The sequence below is a fragment of the Spermophilus citellus genome, assembly GCF_964194105.1.
Source record: "Spermophilus citellus genome assembly, chromosome: 3".
Taxonomy (NCBI): domain Eukaryota; kingdom Metazoa; phylum Chordata; class Mammalia; order Rodentia; family Sciuridae; genus Spermophilus; species Spermophilus citellus.
The window spans coordinates 146,709,545-146,725,139 of NC_138184.1; the positions used below are offsets into that span (position 1 = coordinate 146,709,545).

At 37.8% G+C, this 15,595-nt stretch overlaps 1 protein-coding gene and 1 long non-coding RNA gene across 2 annotated transcripts in view; one reads left to right on the forward strand and one right to left on the reverse strand.

Annotated features, from left to right (window-relative positions):
- LOC308643642 overlaps positions 1 to 15,595 on the reverse strand; it is a 78,997-nt gene that overhangs the window by 20,468 nt on the left and 42,934 nt on the right. The window lies entirely within an intron of this gene.
- On the forward strand, positions 1,856 to 5,257 carry NPVF (neuropeptide VF precursor; the record flags this gene model as incomplete). The annotated part of the gene is made up of 3 exons (XM_081287352.1): positions 1,856 to 1,993; positions 3,348 to 3,754; positions 5,166 to 5,257. 3 exons carry the CDS (start codon positions 1,856 to 1,858, stop codon positions 5,215 to 5,217), a joined length of 597 nt encoding a protein of 198 aa, XP_081143478.1. The 3' UTR covers positions 5,218 to 5,257.

Here is a 15,595-nt window from a genome sequence, read left to right on the forward strand (position 1 = left end):
AGATATGATTAAAAACAGCCAAGCCCTGTATTAATGAGATCATTTTAAATGTAGTTCAATCTTGGAAGCCTAACCTGATAAGGCAGGAAAGCAATTGGTTAATATGGGCTACTTTGGATGTTGATTAGAATCAGAAAAATTCTAACAGATGTGCAAATACCCTAAGTAGCAAAAACCTGGTGGAGTGCTTAAGTTCCACGTTATTTAAAAAGTTCAACTAGATACAAACAATTTTGAAAGTGACCTAGGCTGACGCCTTCTGTTTTTTTTCCTGGGTGTGAACATGGTCAACAAAACTTGCCCCTTGCACCATCCATTTCTCAAAAGTTTGGATCTACTGACCACAAAAAAAAAAAAGAAGGAAGTTCCATCAGCAGTTTGCAAAAGAACAATTTGGAAGAGAAGTACATTAAATCCTCAGGGAAATTAAACCCAAATAATCCAATAACAGCATTACAAAATTAACACTAGACTATGAATTGAATTAATTGCCTCCTACTGTGGGGATTTTGGGCAACCACAGATCAAAACAAATGAAGCCCATGAAGTCAAATGTCCTAAGAGGACATAGGCGAGTGTGAGGCTCGGGCATCACAAGAGTTTACCCGCCATGTTTTCCAACTTTCTGGCTTATTCTGGAGATCTTCAATATAGAAAAGGGGCTTCATTTCTGCCACCTCACGCCTCAAATTGTGTACACAGGGGTGGTGAGAGAGGTTAGAGGTGGTACACTTGAAACTACAGAAAGATTATATGTTTTGGTTCACCTCCAGAAGGGACCTCTAGAAGTACCTGAGTGTTGGAAATCCATGAAAGGCCATTTCCCTAGTGAGAGTTGAAGGGATCAAGGGGACCTAGTAATAGCTTCTATGAAACCAAAACAGTCTAGCGATAAGGCAGGGCTTTAAAAATACCAGTCAGCTGCTCCAAGAGAGACTCACGGTGGTATTTCAGTAAATACACATTTATTTCTGTAAATTCTCGTTTAATGCCATGATCTCATCATGGCTGTGGTAAAAGGAGATTACCTAAATAATATAGGCCCTGGGAGCAACAAAATTAGCATGTGTGTGCCTTACCCAGCCTGTGCTAGAATTCTTTAGGACTTTGAACAGGAAGGTAGGATGAGGATCTTGATAGAAATAAAATCCTGGTGATTTATGCAGTTTTACCAAATAAGCCCCACAGGGCCAATCCAAAGGGCATCTTCTTCTGAGATGACCAGTTTGTCAAAATGCCTATTGAATATTTGTTCATCCTTCACAATACAGCTGACATTTACTATTGAAGCTTTTTAATAACCAAACAGCATTTTACAAAAAGAATTAAGGCATTTTATTGGAGTATTGTGTGACTTTTAATTCTTTTCACATTCTCAATTCTGTTTGACATCTGAAAATACTATGCCTAACTCTTTTGTGTGAATTTTTTAAAAATGTACCTAACATGTATTGAATTCTTCTTGTTTCTATTCCTCAAAAAATGACGTAAACACCAGAAACAAAATACTTTTTATTTAAGCTTACAGAAATGAAGCATCCTGTTTATTTGGAATCTTGATTACTATTGCCCTGATCTTACCTAATTAGTAAAGCTTTCATAATGAGGAAAATTATTTTCAAAGTTAATGAATTTGCAAGCACAAACATTGCTGTCTCCCCAGAATGAATTACACATTCCTTACATGCATATTTTAGTTACACAAGCTAATTAATATTAGTGCTTAAAACATGTGGGATTGGCTTCACTCTTACAGGAAACTTTCCTTTGTTTTTAGACAGTATAAAAACACCACAATTTCCCTTCTTGTAGACACTGGACTGAACATATTAACTTAATTTTAGATTTGGACAAAATGGAAATCATTTCCTCAAAACGATTCATTTTATTGACTTTAGCCACTTCAAGCTTGTTAACATCAAACATCTTTTGTGAAGATGAATTACTGATGCCCAATCTTCACAGCAAAGAAAATTACAACAAACATCTTGAGGTATGTTTTTAAGTCTATAATATGACCAGCAGGATATATATATATAATATTTGTCTTGAGCCTTATAGCTTTGTAAATAACAAGTTAGTTTGGGCTGATGTCTTTTTGGTCAAACTTCAGCCTTCCTAAGATAAGTATACTGATATAACTTGTATTATTCAGCAAAACAGCAAACAGCTTGGTGTCTCTCTCTCTCTCTCTCTCTCTCTCTCTCTCTCTCTCTCTCTCTCTCTCAGTACTGGGGACTGAACCCAGGACCTTGTACACGCCAGGCAGGTGCTCTGCCACTGGACTATACCCACAACCCCCACAGCCTGGCTCTGTAATGACAAGTACTTAGACTCTGATACTTTGCAGGCTTAAAGTACATTAGTACATTTTCAATTGACTCAGAGTTTACATTTGTAATAAATAGTTGTAGAAATAAAGATCTGGATACTTTTCAGCTGGCCATTGTCTTAAACTGCAAATGAACATACAACATTTATAATCTCTTATAAGCTGGTAAAGTTTGTAGTAAATCTGAGTAAAATGTTTACCTCTAGATGGAAGAAATTCAAGTTATTTTCTTTTGTTTTTATATATTTTCCAAATTTGCTGAAATTACTCAGGTTACAATTAGAAAACAATCATTTAAAAATTTTCAAATGGACAAACTTTCATGGTAAAATTAAATCTAATTGAACAGTCACTGTATTTTAAGTGGTTCCTATAAATTTGTATATTTGTAGTGCTATGAATCACTAACCAATTGGTTTATTACTAAAAATGTAATTAATATTCTAATTAAAATATTGTTGGTTTCTCAAGACATGTTTGTAGGGTGAAATACTGAGTGCAAAGCGGGGAAAAAAGTCAATGGGGTCTCCTACATCATAGCCCAAAACTTAGGTAGTGTCTCAGTTTCCATGCACCATGCTTCCATGTACCACATGGCCTTTAAAAGGGAGCAAAACACCAGACAGGGAAAGGTATAAGAGGTTTCTCTAAAGTCAAAACACAAATATTTCATAAACAACATGAATCAAAACACTGAAAGAAAATAATGGCTGTAAAATAAACTTTTGCTGCATTTCAATACTTCCTTATGTTCCTGCCACTCAAAATATTGTTTTATTCACTATATATATTTTAATAATATTTTATGGTTGTCTCACAATAGTCTAGGGAAACAGGAATTAGATAATCTGTATTAAGCTTTTTGAAGTTATTTTTAAAATTCTGCACATAAAAACACAAATTTTGTTTATAGATTTAACAATTCATCGGATTAAAGTCTGGATTTAAATTAATTTTGAATTTAAATCTATGATTTATCACAATAATAAATTATTTTAATCATTTCTAATTATAGCCTAGGGGAGCCCCAAAAGAGGAAAAGGAAAAAAGTCCCAATTTTCAAGAGTTAAAAGATTGGGGACCAAAAAACATCATGAAGATGAGCACACCCTCGGTCAACAAAATGCCACACTCGGCAGCCAACCTGCCTCTGAGATTCGGGAGGACCATGAAAGAAGAAAGGAGCCCTGGAGGGACAGCCAACCTGCCTCTGAGATTTGGAAGAAATATGAAAACCAGCATATCCAGACACATTCCCAACCTTCCCCAAAGGTTTGGAAGAATGACAACAGCCCAAAGTGTCACCAAGACACTGAGCGATTTGTTCCAACAATCCATGCATTCACTCTGTGCCAGTGAGTTCCTGTACTCCAACACCTGCCAGGGCCAAGAAAACCAGAATCCTGATCAAAAACAACCAAGGTAAATACCCGAGAACCAGCCAAAGTGCATGGACAGTTATATAGAACTGGCTGGTTCAGAAAGGACCCGTGAGTTTTCAAAATAAGTTTACAAGAAAGTAAATTTCTGAGAGGGGGAAAAAGGTGAAGACACAGGAAAATAAATGCCTATAAACAATTATAGAAGACCTGGTATAATAAGCATGGCTACAGGTATAAAGTAAGGAGATGGCTTCCCTAATCAATCTCGCTACACTATAAGTCACACACTAAGTCCATGCAAGATTGGGGACAGAAGCCTATGACATTTTGTCTGACACTTGCCCTTTCTAACAAAATGTCCCACACAGGAGAGTTGGGCCCAGATTTAAAGGACACCATCTCAAATAACCCAAATAACTTAGATTTAAAGTTATTTTAATCAAAGTTTCTTTTTTTCTGGATTTCATTTTATAAATAAATCCTGTTACTAATAAGTATTTATTGTCCACTATGTATAAATCAGATAATAGGTTACTACAAATGATTTTTAAAGTTAATTTTTTCTAGTAGAAATATGTTTAAAAAATCATTATTTTTATAAAAAGTAGATTGCAGTGCTTTTATTAAGACCTGAAGGAAGGAAGGTGGCAAGCTATGTCATCAGAGAGACCTTCTCAGAACACTTCTGATGTATTATTTCCATGGTACTTATCCCTATCTGACTTATCATGTGTTTAGGGTCCATAACCTTTAACAGAATTTCAGTTCCATAAATCCCATAATTTTTGTCTACTGCCATATCCCCAGTGCTTACCTCTGTCTGCCACACAGGAAGGCCCTACTATTCAATAGCATAAATGAAATGACAAAGAGGCACTTAGAGGATCCTACAGAGGATGTTTGGGGTGGGGGCAGGGGTGGAGGGGGGTATCCAGGGACATTTCTTGAGTTGTGTTTGAAAAAGGAGGTCTACCGTGAACATTCAGAGACTGGCAGGCAAAAGGATGAGTGTGAGCAAAGGTTCTAGCTAAATCAATGTGAGCTGAGAAGAGCTGAGGTTCAGTGTGGTAAGAGCAAGGAGTATGTGATGAGGAGCAGAGTGCAGAGTGTCATGCAGAGCAAAGACAAGGACTTGGGCCATTATTCATCAGGAAATGGGGAACCACCGCCATGTCGGCTGAGGTCCTGGGATATTATACAGGGGTGGGAGGGACCACTAACCAGATGTGTGCAAATAGGGTGGTAGGAAAGGAGAAAATGGAGACAATGGTAAGTTCTTGAACCCGAGTGCTCATCACAAACTCAGCCTGCATCTGTGTCTCACTCGTTTCAAGCACAACACAATTCAACTGAAGCATAATTAGGCAATTAGGATTATGGGTCTATTTTTATAAGCTTTTATGTTCTAGTACTCTGATGGTTAAGAACACTTTATACTGCTTACATTTTAGGAGATTGGTATTCAAGAACATAGACGATGTGGAAGTGAAACAAGAAAAATAAGAAATCTAGAGCCTGTCCCTAAAGATGGTATGAAGCTACGGCCTGTAATATCTGCAAACAGCTCTATGGTGAAGACAATAAGAGCAGTGGAACCACTTTGATGGTTTATGTATTGTTGATGGCAGTTTTTCCTTGTCCAGTACAAGTTATCTTGGAAGTTATTTAAAAAAAAAAAAAAAACTTTAAAGGATATTCGTAATGTAAAGTTAAAATAATTTTGTCTGAATAAAAACAGCATTGTAAATACTTAAGAATTCTGCTTTTCCCTCCCTTTCTTTCCCCATTACCAAACTGAAGCCACATCACTACCCTATATGAAAATCATGGGCACAGTTATACTTCATATTTGTCAGGCTACTCTTTTCTTAATGATGATAATTAAATAATTTGACATAATTTGACATAATAACATGGTTTACAAGTAAATGAACAAGGATAACAAACTAATTATAAACATGTTTTTAAACACCCACTTTTCCCCATATCACTGTTAGATTTTCACTGTAAGTGAATCTATATGATAAACTGAATTTAAAATCTGAAATCTTTCTGTGTAATATTACAAAATGAAGGAACTCTTAGATTTTAGGAAGATGCAAGGAAAAAGGCAACTATCAGTTACCTCATTAGTGTTTCCTCTATATCCAGAAGTTTACCTCTGCTATTTATCTTTTCATTTAACATTTTTTTTCACAGAAAAATAAATCTGGCCATCCTTCAACTAAGTTTATCCATCCAATTTACCACACACAAATGCATTGTGATCAACTTTAACCCTAAGAATATGAAGTCCTCAATCAGACATAGCTGGTTTATTGGACAGTTCAACTCCATTGGGGGCACACAGGAAATGGTTTTGTTTTTCTCCCACTGTGTCCCCAGCTGAGCCGTGTGAATCTCCCACTCCTGCTGGGTAGAGATCCCTTAATGATACCCTGGACAGATTCCATAACTTCCTCGGCCACTTCTTGATATTAAAAAACTCTGTCAAGTCCATTTGAAGACGCCAACTTCATATCCAAGGCAGTCTCCCCCGCCATCATTGGCTGGGCTGGGACCCCAAAGGACCTCGATTTGTGGGAAAGGGACAAGCTCTGCTCTTTCTCTCAGTCTCCCTTCTCTCCTCAGAGGTAGGGTGGTGGGAGAAGAAATGGTGGGCTTCTGAAAAACAATCTCCCCTCCTTTCTTCTTCAGGGTGTTCAGGTGATCAAGGAGGGAGGGATGCAGAGTTGAGAGTAGCTGTCTCATCCTTTATATAGAAAGTTGCTATTTCTACAAGTGAATTCTTCAGGAAAACTTATAGGGGACTTCGCACTGCCCAGGTCACTAAACTAATGGGCCTAGGTGCTATTTGATTGCTTTCCACTACCCTTATTTCATCTGCACTCCTCATAGCCTTTTATTACCAGAATGAGGCTCAAAGCTGCTGTTTTGCCAGTAGCCACTTAATGCAAAGAAAAAGCAGACAACCCAGCTATGCCAAGGGCAGAACTGCCTTACAGCTGCCCTACTACTACTCTACTGCTGCCCCATTGTCTTCAACCCTCTTTGCCCTGTTTAAGAGGGGAAGACTAGTAAGTCTACTGCCTAAGTAAACAGAAATAGTAGAAATAGTATGTTCAAGTGAGAGACATGACCCCACTCTCTGTGAGTGCAGAGAGCTGTTATAGCAGCAGACACTCCATTTTTTTGCTACTATAACAAGATACATGAAGTTGGATACTGTATAAAAAAAGAGGTTTATATAACTCAGAACTTTGGAGATTCAAGAGCATGGTCCTGCCATCTGTTCAGATCTAGTGAGGGCCTCATAACAGATGGCATTGCAGTTGTGGGAGTATATATAAGAATGTCAAGCAGTGTATGCAGAAGAATTCAGGAGAGGTGCCAGGCTCCCTTTTAACAACTCATTCTTACAGGAACTTATCTAGTCCCATGAGACTTCATTAATCCTTTCCAAAGGCCTTGTGTCCTAATTATCTCCTACTAGGACCCACTCTTAAAATCCCACCATCTCAACACTGTCACATTGGAACCAAGCTTCTGGCACATGAACCTTTGGGGATGCACCTAAACAATATCCAAACCATAGCACTTGGCATCCAGGAAAAGAGGCATATAGCAGCCCACCCCTGCTCCAGGTCAAACTCTCAAAACTAGACATCTAGGAGCAGCACAGGCCAAGGCAGGTCCGCTGTGGTTCTGCCATCTGTTTGCAAACCACAAAGGAGTGTCTGGCTCCTGCTAACCATGGTTTTCTTTATACCCTCAGATAATCAGAGCTCTATACCTCCAGATCTAGTCCCTAGTCACCCATTCTGAGCAATAGAGAAAAATACCAGGCAATATCCTATCATGCAAATAAACAAAAGGCCAAGTGGTCTCTATAAGACAGGGAAATTTCTTGTCATAGAACATGAGTTCTTTTCTTAAACCCCTGAATTTACTGTTAAATAAGGGGAAGTTGATGTCTAGTTGTTCATCTGTTTGTCTTACTCTTTCTGGCCCCAGACCAGTCCCTTTACCAGTTTCCATAAGAAACCCATTCCCATAAATGTATGGGGAGTTCATGATTCTGAAAACCCTCAGCCAAATCATAGAGAATCACACACAGCATTTCACTAGAAAAAGTTTCCACTAGAAACTTGTCCTAAGTCTCTTGGTAACGGGACCACTAGCAGTGACCACTCCTCTTCTTACCTTTGTTGCTCACCTCATGGTAGCCTCATGGGCCTGTGACCCATGCAGTCACACAGGGTCCTATGCTTAAAGCTATGGTTTGGAAATGGCTTGAGTGTGTCCCCCAAAGAGTCATGTGTTGGAGGCTTGATCCTCAGTGTGGCAGTGTAGAGATGTGAGACCTTTAAGAAGTAGAGCCTATAAACTATGGAACCAACCTAGACACCTAAAACAGATGAATGGATAAAGACAATGATGTGGTACATATACATAATGGAATGCTACTCAGTCTTAAAGAAGAATGAAATTATGGCATTTGCAGGTAAATGGATGGAACTAGAGGATATCATGCTAAGTGAAATAAGCCAATCCAAAAAAAAAAAAAAAAAGCCAAATACTTTCTCTGATAAGCAGATGCTGATCCAGAGTAGAGCAGGGGTAGAGGGAAGAACGAAGGAATTTTGGTTTGTGTAGAGTGGAGTGAGGGGAGGGATGGGATTGTGGGGATGGGAAGGATAGTAGAAAGAGATAGACACTATTATGTTATACCCATGTATGATTATACTACTGGAGTGACTCTGAACCATGTACAGCCAGAGGAATGAGTTCTGCTCCACTTGTGTACAATGTCAAAATGCTTTCTATTGTAAAATAAATAAATAAATAAAAGAAGTGGAGCCTAGTGGGAGTGTCTGGAGCCAAGGTCACTAGAGGTGCCATCCTCCAAAGGGATTAAGGCGGCTCTCCTGGGTCCCCTAAGTTAGTTTTCATGAGAGCAGATTGTTATAAAGGCCTCAGCCAGATCTCCTGTTCTCTTTGGCTTCCTATGATGTGATCTCTCACTCCTACACAAGCTCCCACCACTGTTATGTCATCCACCATGAGGTCCTCATCAGAACCAAGCTGTGCCCATGCCATGCTCTTAACCCTCAGAACTGTGACCTAAATAAGCCTCTTTTCTTCATAAAGTATCCATCCCCAGATATTTGTTATAGTGACAGAAAATGGAAAATCAGTGCTGAGGAATGAGATCATTACTATAACTATAGATGAAAATGGGGAAGCAGTTTGGAATCAGGTGATAGGCAGACAGAGGTTGGGAGAGTTTGGAGGAGCAGGGTAGAAAAAGGTTAGAATTCTGCCAGTGGAGAGTTATGGATGATTCTGGTGAGGGCTCATAAGATGAGGAAACTCGGAAACAAGTCTCAGATGACAATGAGGAATCTGTTGGAAATTAGACTAAAGGCCACCTTTCTTACACTGTGATAAAGAACTTGGATACATTTCACGCAGGCCCAAAGGCTGTTTAAGTAAAGCCAAAATTTTAAGTGATGAACTAGTTTATTTGGTAGAAAGTTCAAAACAACAAAACATTCATCTGTGGCATGAGTGCCATCAGTCACCTTTGGTCAAATTTATCATGAGACTCGGGAACAAAAAGAAGCAGAGGGAAAAGATTTAGAAAACCTATGGCCTGACCAGGATAGAATGAAGAAAAAGCGCATGCTAAAGACATTAGCTCAGATAAAGGGAGTCTGGTACTTTTTAATCACAACAATTGTACAAAGGCCTCAAGGGCATCTCAGAAATCTTTGAAGCCACCCCTCCCATCACAGGCCCAGTATGCTCCTCTGTACTGGGTCCCAGTCTCTATTTAACATTTTTGGCCTTCATTTCTTTCAACCACATGGATCACATTTACGCATCACAGGAAAGGATAAGGAACACAGTAATCCCTGACACCTGGGCAGAGTGAGGGGAATTCATAGCAAAGTAACAACTCTCTACAAAGAAATCTCTTCACAAACCCAATTCCTTTCCTTTCATCGGCTCCATATGGGTGAGGCAATTGATGATCAACAGAACTAGTTTCCCACCAATTGAGGAATTATAGACTTCAAAAAGTCTACAATTGGTGATTTTTTTTTTTTAAAACTTAATGTCTATTAGATTTTGGTGTTTTGGGTTAAACTTCAAAAAAAATTACATTATTTACAACAAAGATGGATTTGAGAGGAATGCTCATAGCTGCTAAAATGATGGGTTTTTTCTGAAGAATTACATTTTTCTGGGGAGAAATTTCATAGGTCTCAGATTATCAAAGAAGTCTGTGATCCCATAAAGTTTAAGTATTATGGCAAAGGAAGATTATTTCTAGAATGATTTTAAGTTAATATTTAATTCAATTTTAGATGAATATTGCCATCTGCCTGGCCATTTAAGTGCTGAGAAGATAATGCCAGAACAATCACAATCCCTCTAGTGATTCAGCCTGAACTTCCTTGAAATATTAGCTTCTTCACAGTACATAAAGTGGAAGTGGTAATGGTGCTCTTCTCCCAGACATGCTTTCCCAGGCACAGATCCCCAAATATTCCGCTCTATACTCCTTCTCTTCTCTGCTAAATGCTTCCTTCCCCCAAGGAAATCCCACTTGGATTGGTCCTACCCTAAAACTCAGTGAGTCCATGAAAGGGAGCAGAGGGAAGGGGTGTCAGGGGAGAGCTAGGGATCAAACAGGCCTGAAACAGCAACAATTTTCATAAAAGGCGACTTTCATGTGATTTCAGTTCTACATTTCATATATCAGACTGTGACAATGACCTTGAGAAATACAAAAATGAAAAAAAAATTACTGATTCTGAGAAATTTCTCATTGAGAAAAATGAAAGGTCAATGTTCACCTAACTGTGACCAACAAAATGAAATAGGCGAGAAAGGTGGGAGCGCTGGCCTCCACTTCACCCGCTCGAGTGTTTGCTCTTCCTCCTTCCTAAAGGTCGTCCTGCAGACATCACCTACAATCTTCCTGTGGAAGTTGTCAGGTTATTTAAGAGACATACAAAACCATATGTTCTTTCCTGAAAACGCATGTGTTTCTGTTCTGTGCTTCTGTTCTTGTTAATTCCTTTAGCTCCAAGGCTCCTTTTCTACCATTCAAAATCCTTTGAGACACAGGTCAAATTTGGATGCAGTTGCATGTAACAAAAAACAGTCACTAGTATGGCATTATGTAAAAACGTGGATGTGTAACCGATGTGATTCCGCAATCTGTATACAGGGTAAAAATGGGAGTTCATAACCCACTTGAATCAAATGTATGAAATATGATATGTCAAGAGCTTTGTAATGTTTTGAACAACCAATAAAAAAAACCTAAATACTATTGTTTCAACCAAGAGGGACTTTTTCTTTTCTTCCTCACATAAAAACTTCTGGCAAGAAGCAGTTCTGAGATGGTGTAAGAATTACACATAGTCATCAGGGAGCCATTCTCCTGCCATCTTTCTGGGCTACTATCCTGAGCCCCCACCAGGCTATCATGTCCTTTTCAGATAGCAAAAACAAAGGGAAACCTTAAAGGGTTTGTTTGTTTGTTTTTTGTTGTTTTTGTTTTTGTTTTTGTTTTTAAGTGCTATCCAGCTATTTTCTCTTTAATAAACTGGCTACCCCAATCTGTAAATGACACTGGGAAATTCAGTTCCTGCCTTGGGCAGATTGCTTCAACTACTCTTTAATAAATAAATAAATAAATATATAAATAAAGGCATGGCTATTGGGTACACAACTAGACAGGACTGCTCAACTTCTAAAAGCTCACTTTCTTGTTATATAAAAGATATAATGTACTTTAAGTTTTTGCCTTTACTAGACAATAGAGGCATTGGCATTTGAGGCTGGATAAGTTTTTGTTGGTGGGGAACTACCTGACATGTCAGATGATGATTAGCAGCATCTATAGCCTCTACATGCTAGATGCCAAAAGGATCTCTCTGTAATTGTGACAACCAAAAATGTCTCCAGACGTTGTCAAAGTGGTCCCTTATTAGGAACCACTGCACTGACTATCCTAATCATCTTCATATCCCCTCTCCAGCTTAAAAATAATAGCAACTACTTATTGTTATGATAATTGTCTATTTTAACATTTAATGCTATTTTAAGCTCTTATTTTTAAAAGTGGGAATTGAGCCTATCAAGAGTTTTCTAAATCAGAGCAAACAACAGTTTCTACTGAGGTTTGCCTGTCTTCAAAGTTCATGTTCTTCTTCCTCTACTCACTGCCCTGACCACCAGCACAAACTGCCTTCTGGCCCTCTAATACATTAAGCATTCAGGAAACATCAGCTGGATCAAGCTTAGATCAGAAAAATGAACACACTGGGGTCCAGGAAAAAATCCTCAATGTTTTTAAACACAACAGACTTTAGAAGGAAGGAGAAAAGAAAGATAAAAATTTCTGGAGAGCTATAACATAGTCATTCCTTAAGGTATCTACCTTCAGAGCAGGTAAGGAGGTGACTACCTTATCAGTAATGAGTGATCATAAAGGATAAAGGAGTCAGAATAAATGCTGCACTACTTAGACTGTCAAGAAGCATCTAGTGATTTTTCTCCCTATAGCAAAGTGTTATTATTTGATGGTGAAATTCAACTTTCCAATTTCTGCTTCAGTGGCAGCTCTGAACCAGTCCAGAGAGCCACAGGAAGTACAGTCAATGGCAAGGGACGGGGGAAAGGTGGACAGGAGGTACACGCATGCCTGGACAGGTCTTGCATTCCCTGGGCAATCTGTAGTCTGTTACAGATCTCATTTGGAAATTGGGACAAAGCACTAAAGAAGAAAGTATGCCTGGGCCCACCAGCATGAAGTGTGGTAGGTAGCCTCTCCCTCACCTAAATGGACATGTGTAGCTAAATGCTTAATGGAAAATACAATATGGTACACCTAGGAGTCAGGATTACATTAGGAAAATCCTACCTGGTGGGAAATGTGTCCCTTTTTATTATATCCAATATTTATTGAATGTACTATTTATTTTGTGACCTGAGTTCCTAAAATTTATTGGATGTAGCATATCTTATTCACTGTTGTTAGAAATATTTAAAAATCAGGGAAATTTCACTTGATCTGTTCAAAATATTTTTATTGTGATAAAATATATATAAAACAAAATTTACCATTTTAATCACCATTAAGTTTAAAATTCAGAGGCATTAAGTATATTTCACTTGACTTTTTACATATCCTGGCACCTATTAATTATACTCACATTAATACCTACATAACTACCCCCAAAATTTTAGCTTTCAAAAAAATTCCTTTGAGAATAATAAGGTTAATGATGTTTAAAGATGCCATTACTCTCACAGACTCTTCTATCATATAGAAGTGTCATGTTTTTCTCACCTAAACATTAAATATTATCTATACTCTCTTTAAGTATGTCTCAAAGAGGGTATTGATACTAACCTTTTTTTTTTTCCTGCACTCTTTTATCATCTCACCAGCTCAGATATACTGGATTCATCTGGAGCCAGAACTAGTACTTCTTTGGAAATACCTGGGAGGACAAATGTTTCTGTCAGCAGTTAGCTATGGTGAGACATTTATCTCAAAATAGTAATAAAAATGAAGAGTTTGAGTTTAATTTTCCTAGGAAATAAAAAATAGCCAACAATTATTCATATGCTATTTTATATCACTTTTTTTGAACTGCAGAGCTCCTCACATTCTTCCTAATGACTTATTTTTACTTTGTCTCATCTGTTTCCCTCATCTTTTTATATTACAGCTAATAAAATCTAGAAATTTTGCAATTAATGTCTTAGAATATCTAATAATAATTAGTCAAAAAGATGCCCAAAGGGGCTGGGGATGTGGCTCAAGCGGTAGCGCGCTCGCCTGGCATGCGTGCGGCCCGGGTTCCATCCTCAGCACCACATACCAACAAAGATGTTGTGTCCGCCGAGAACTAAAAAAAAATAAATATTTTAAAAAAAGATGCCCAAAGATAATAAAAACAGCTGCTCATAGAATATCATGGCATTTTTTCCTCTCATGATATAGAATGAATGTAATACATAAAATCCTATGTGTAGCTTAGAAAATGGAAAGAATTATTACCCAGATTCTCGTCCTAAACATAGGAACTAAGTATGAAAACAGCCAAACAGGAAAAGCATTATTAGAGCAGGAGTCAAATTAAATTATAACCAGATTAATGTCAAATTAAGACTCTTTGAAAGAGAAATATTATTTGAATCCTGAAGAAAATTTGTCATAAAATCTATTAACTTCTTGCCAGATTTCTAGGCATTGGTGTATTGTAGTTACTAAAACATAAAATTTTTAAAAATGCCTCAAAAGTGATTAGCTAGAGCAATGCACCAACATAATTGTCACACTGCTTTTTAAATACCATATAGATTGTCCCTTGTAATTTAAAGCACTAAAATATAACCAATGCTGCAAGATCACTTTTAACCACAAGAGGGCAGAAAATGTTACATGTCTATACATGACTAATTTTAAATTCTTAGGCCAAAACAATAACCTGTACCAAACACCATTACAGCAAAGTCTTTAAGAGGCTCTTGTTTTATTCTGTACAACACACTGTATACACAGGGCTCAGTTAACAATTTTAAACATTTTTAACATTTTTAAACTAATATACAATTACCTCAATTCAACAGTTTATAAAAGGCAAAAAATAAACATCATTTTTTATATCTTGAGTCTAGCTATGAACTAAGGACCATTTGTACAATATGGTACACCTGACTCCTAGGTGTACCATATTGTATTTTCCATTAAGCATTTAGCTACACATATCCAAAGAAAGAGTACTTAAAACCCAGTACCCTTTGAGAATAAGCAAGATTCTTTTTATGTTAAAATATCTGCAATGAGAGACAAAAGTGGTATTTATTCTAAAATTGAAATATTCACTGACTTCACAAAGTTATCCAATGCTAAAATATTTACATTGGCATCTTTAATTTCTGTATGTTCTTTTATTAGCACAAGCCAACTGTAGATCTAATTGAGGTAAACATGTTTTAGTTTTGTCTTAATTTATCTTTGTGACCTAATTAACTTGTTTCCCTTCCAATGAATCCATTTGCATTTCAGTAAGTGACGAATTACTTTCTTTGATTAGAAACCAAAACCTCTTCACTTTTTCACTCTCATTAATTAAAACACATCATGGTAAATTAAGCCATTTGGGTTTTCAGTCTCAGTGGGTGACATTTTAACTACTGCCCCTTCAACCTCCTCTCTCTGTCAATCTTGGTCATGTCCTACATCACAGAATAGCTAGAGGGCAATGGTGGCAGGCTGATAGAGGAATGGATCCAGCAGGGAGCCAAGGTTATATATCACTGAAGTAGGTGACTACTTGGATGCATGAGGCTCTCACTTGCCAATCAAACCTGATATGACTTACCTTGCATGACTTTGCCCATGACACTAAATCATTTCTGAAGTCTTGTTTCTCTCCTCAGCAAACCTCTTCTCCCCAGTTCTCAGGTCTGTGTGCAATGTTCACTCTGACACTAATAAATACAGTGCACTGGTACAAAAAACCTGGGGATAGGACAGGGTAAGGTTGTTTATTCTTGAGGACTAATGAAAGCAATGCACTTCTAAAAAAGCAGGGCTTTTAAGATAACATCAGCCATAGAACGGTGTTCAAGGATGAGTAATCATCCTGGTTTTCCAGGCACAGTTCCAATTTGTATTAGTCTGTTGGGGCTGCCATGACAAAATACTATAAACTGGGTGAATTAAATAATAGAAATTTATTTTCACACAGTTCTGGAAAGAGGAAGTCTGAGATCAGGATGCCAGGATGGTCAAGTTCTGGTGAGGACTCTCTTCCTGCCTTGTGGACAGCTGTCTTCCCACCCT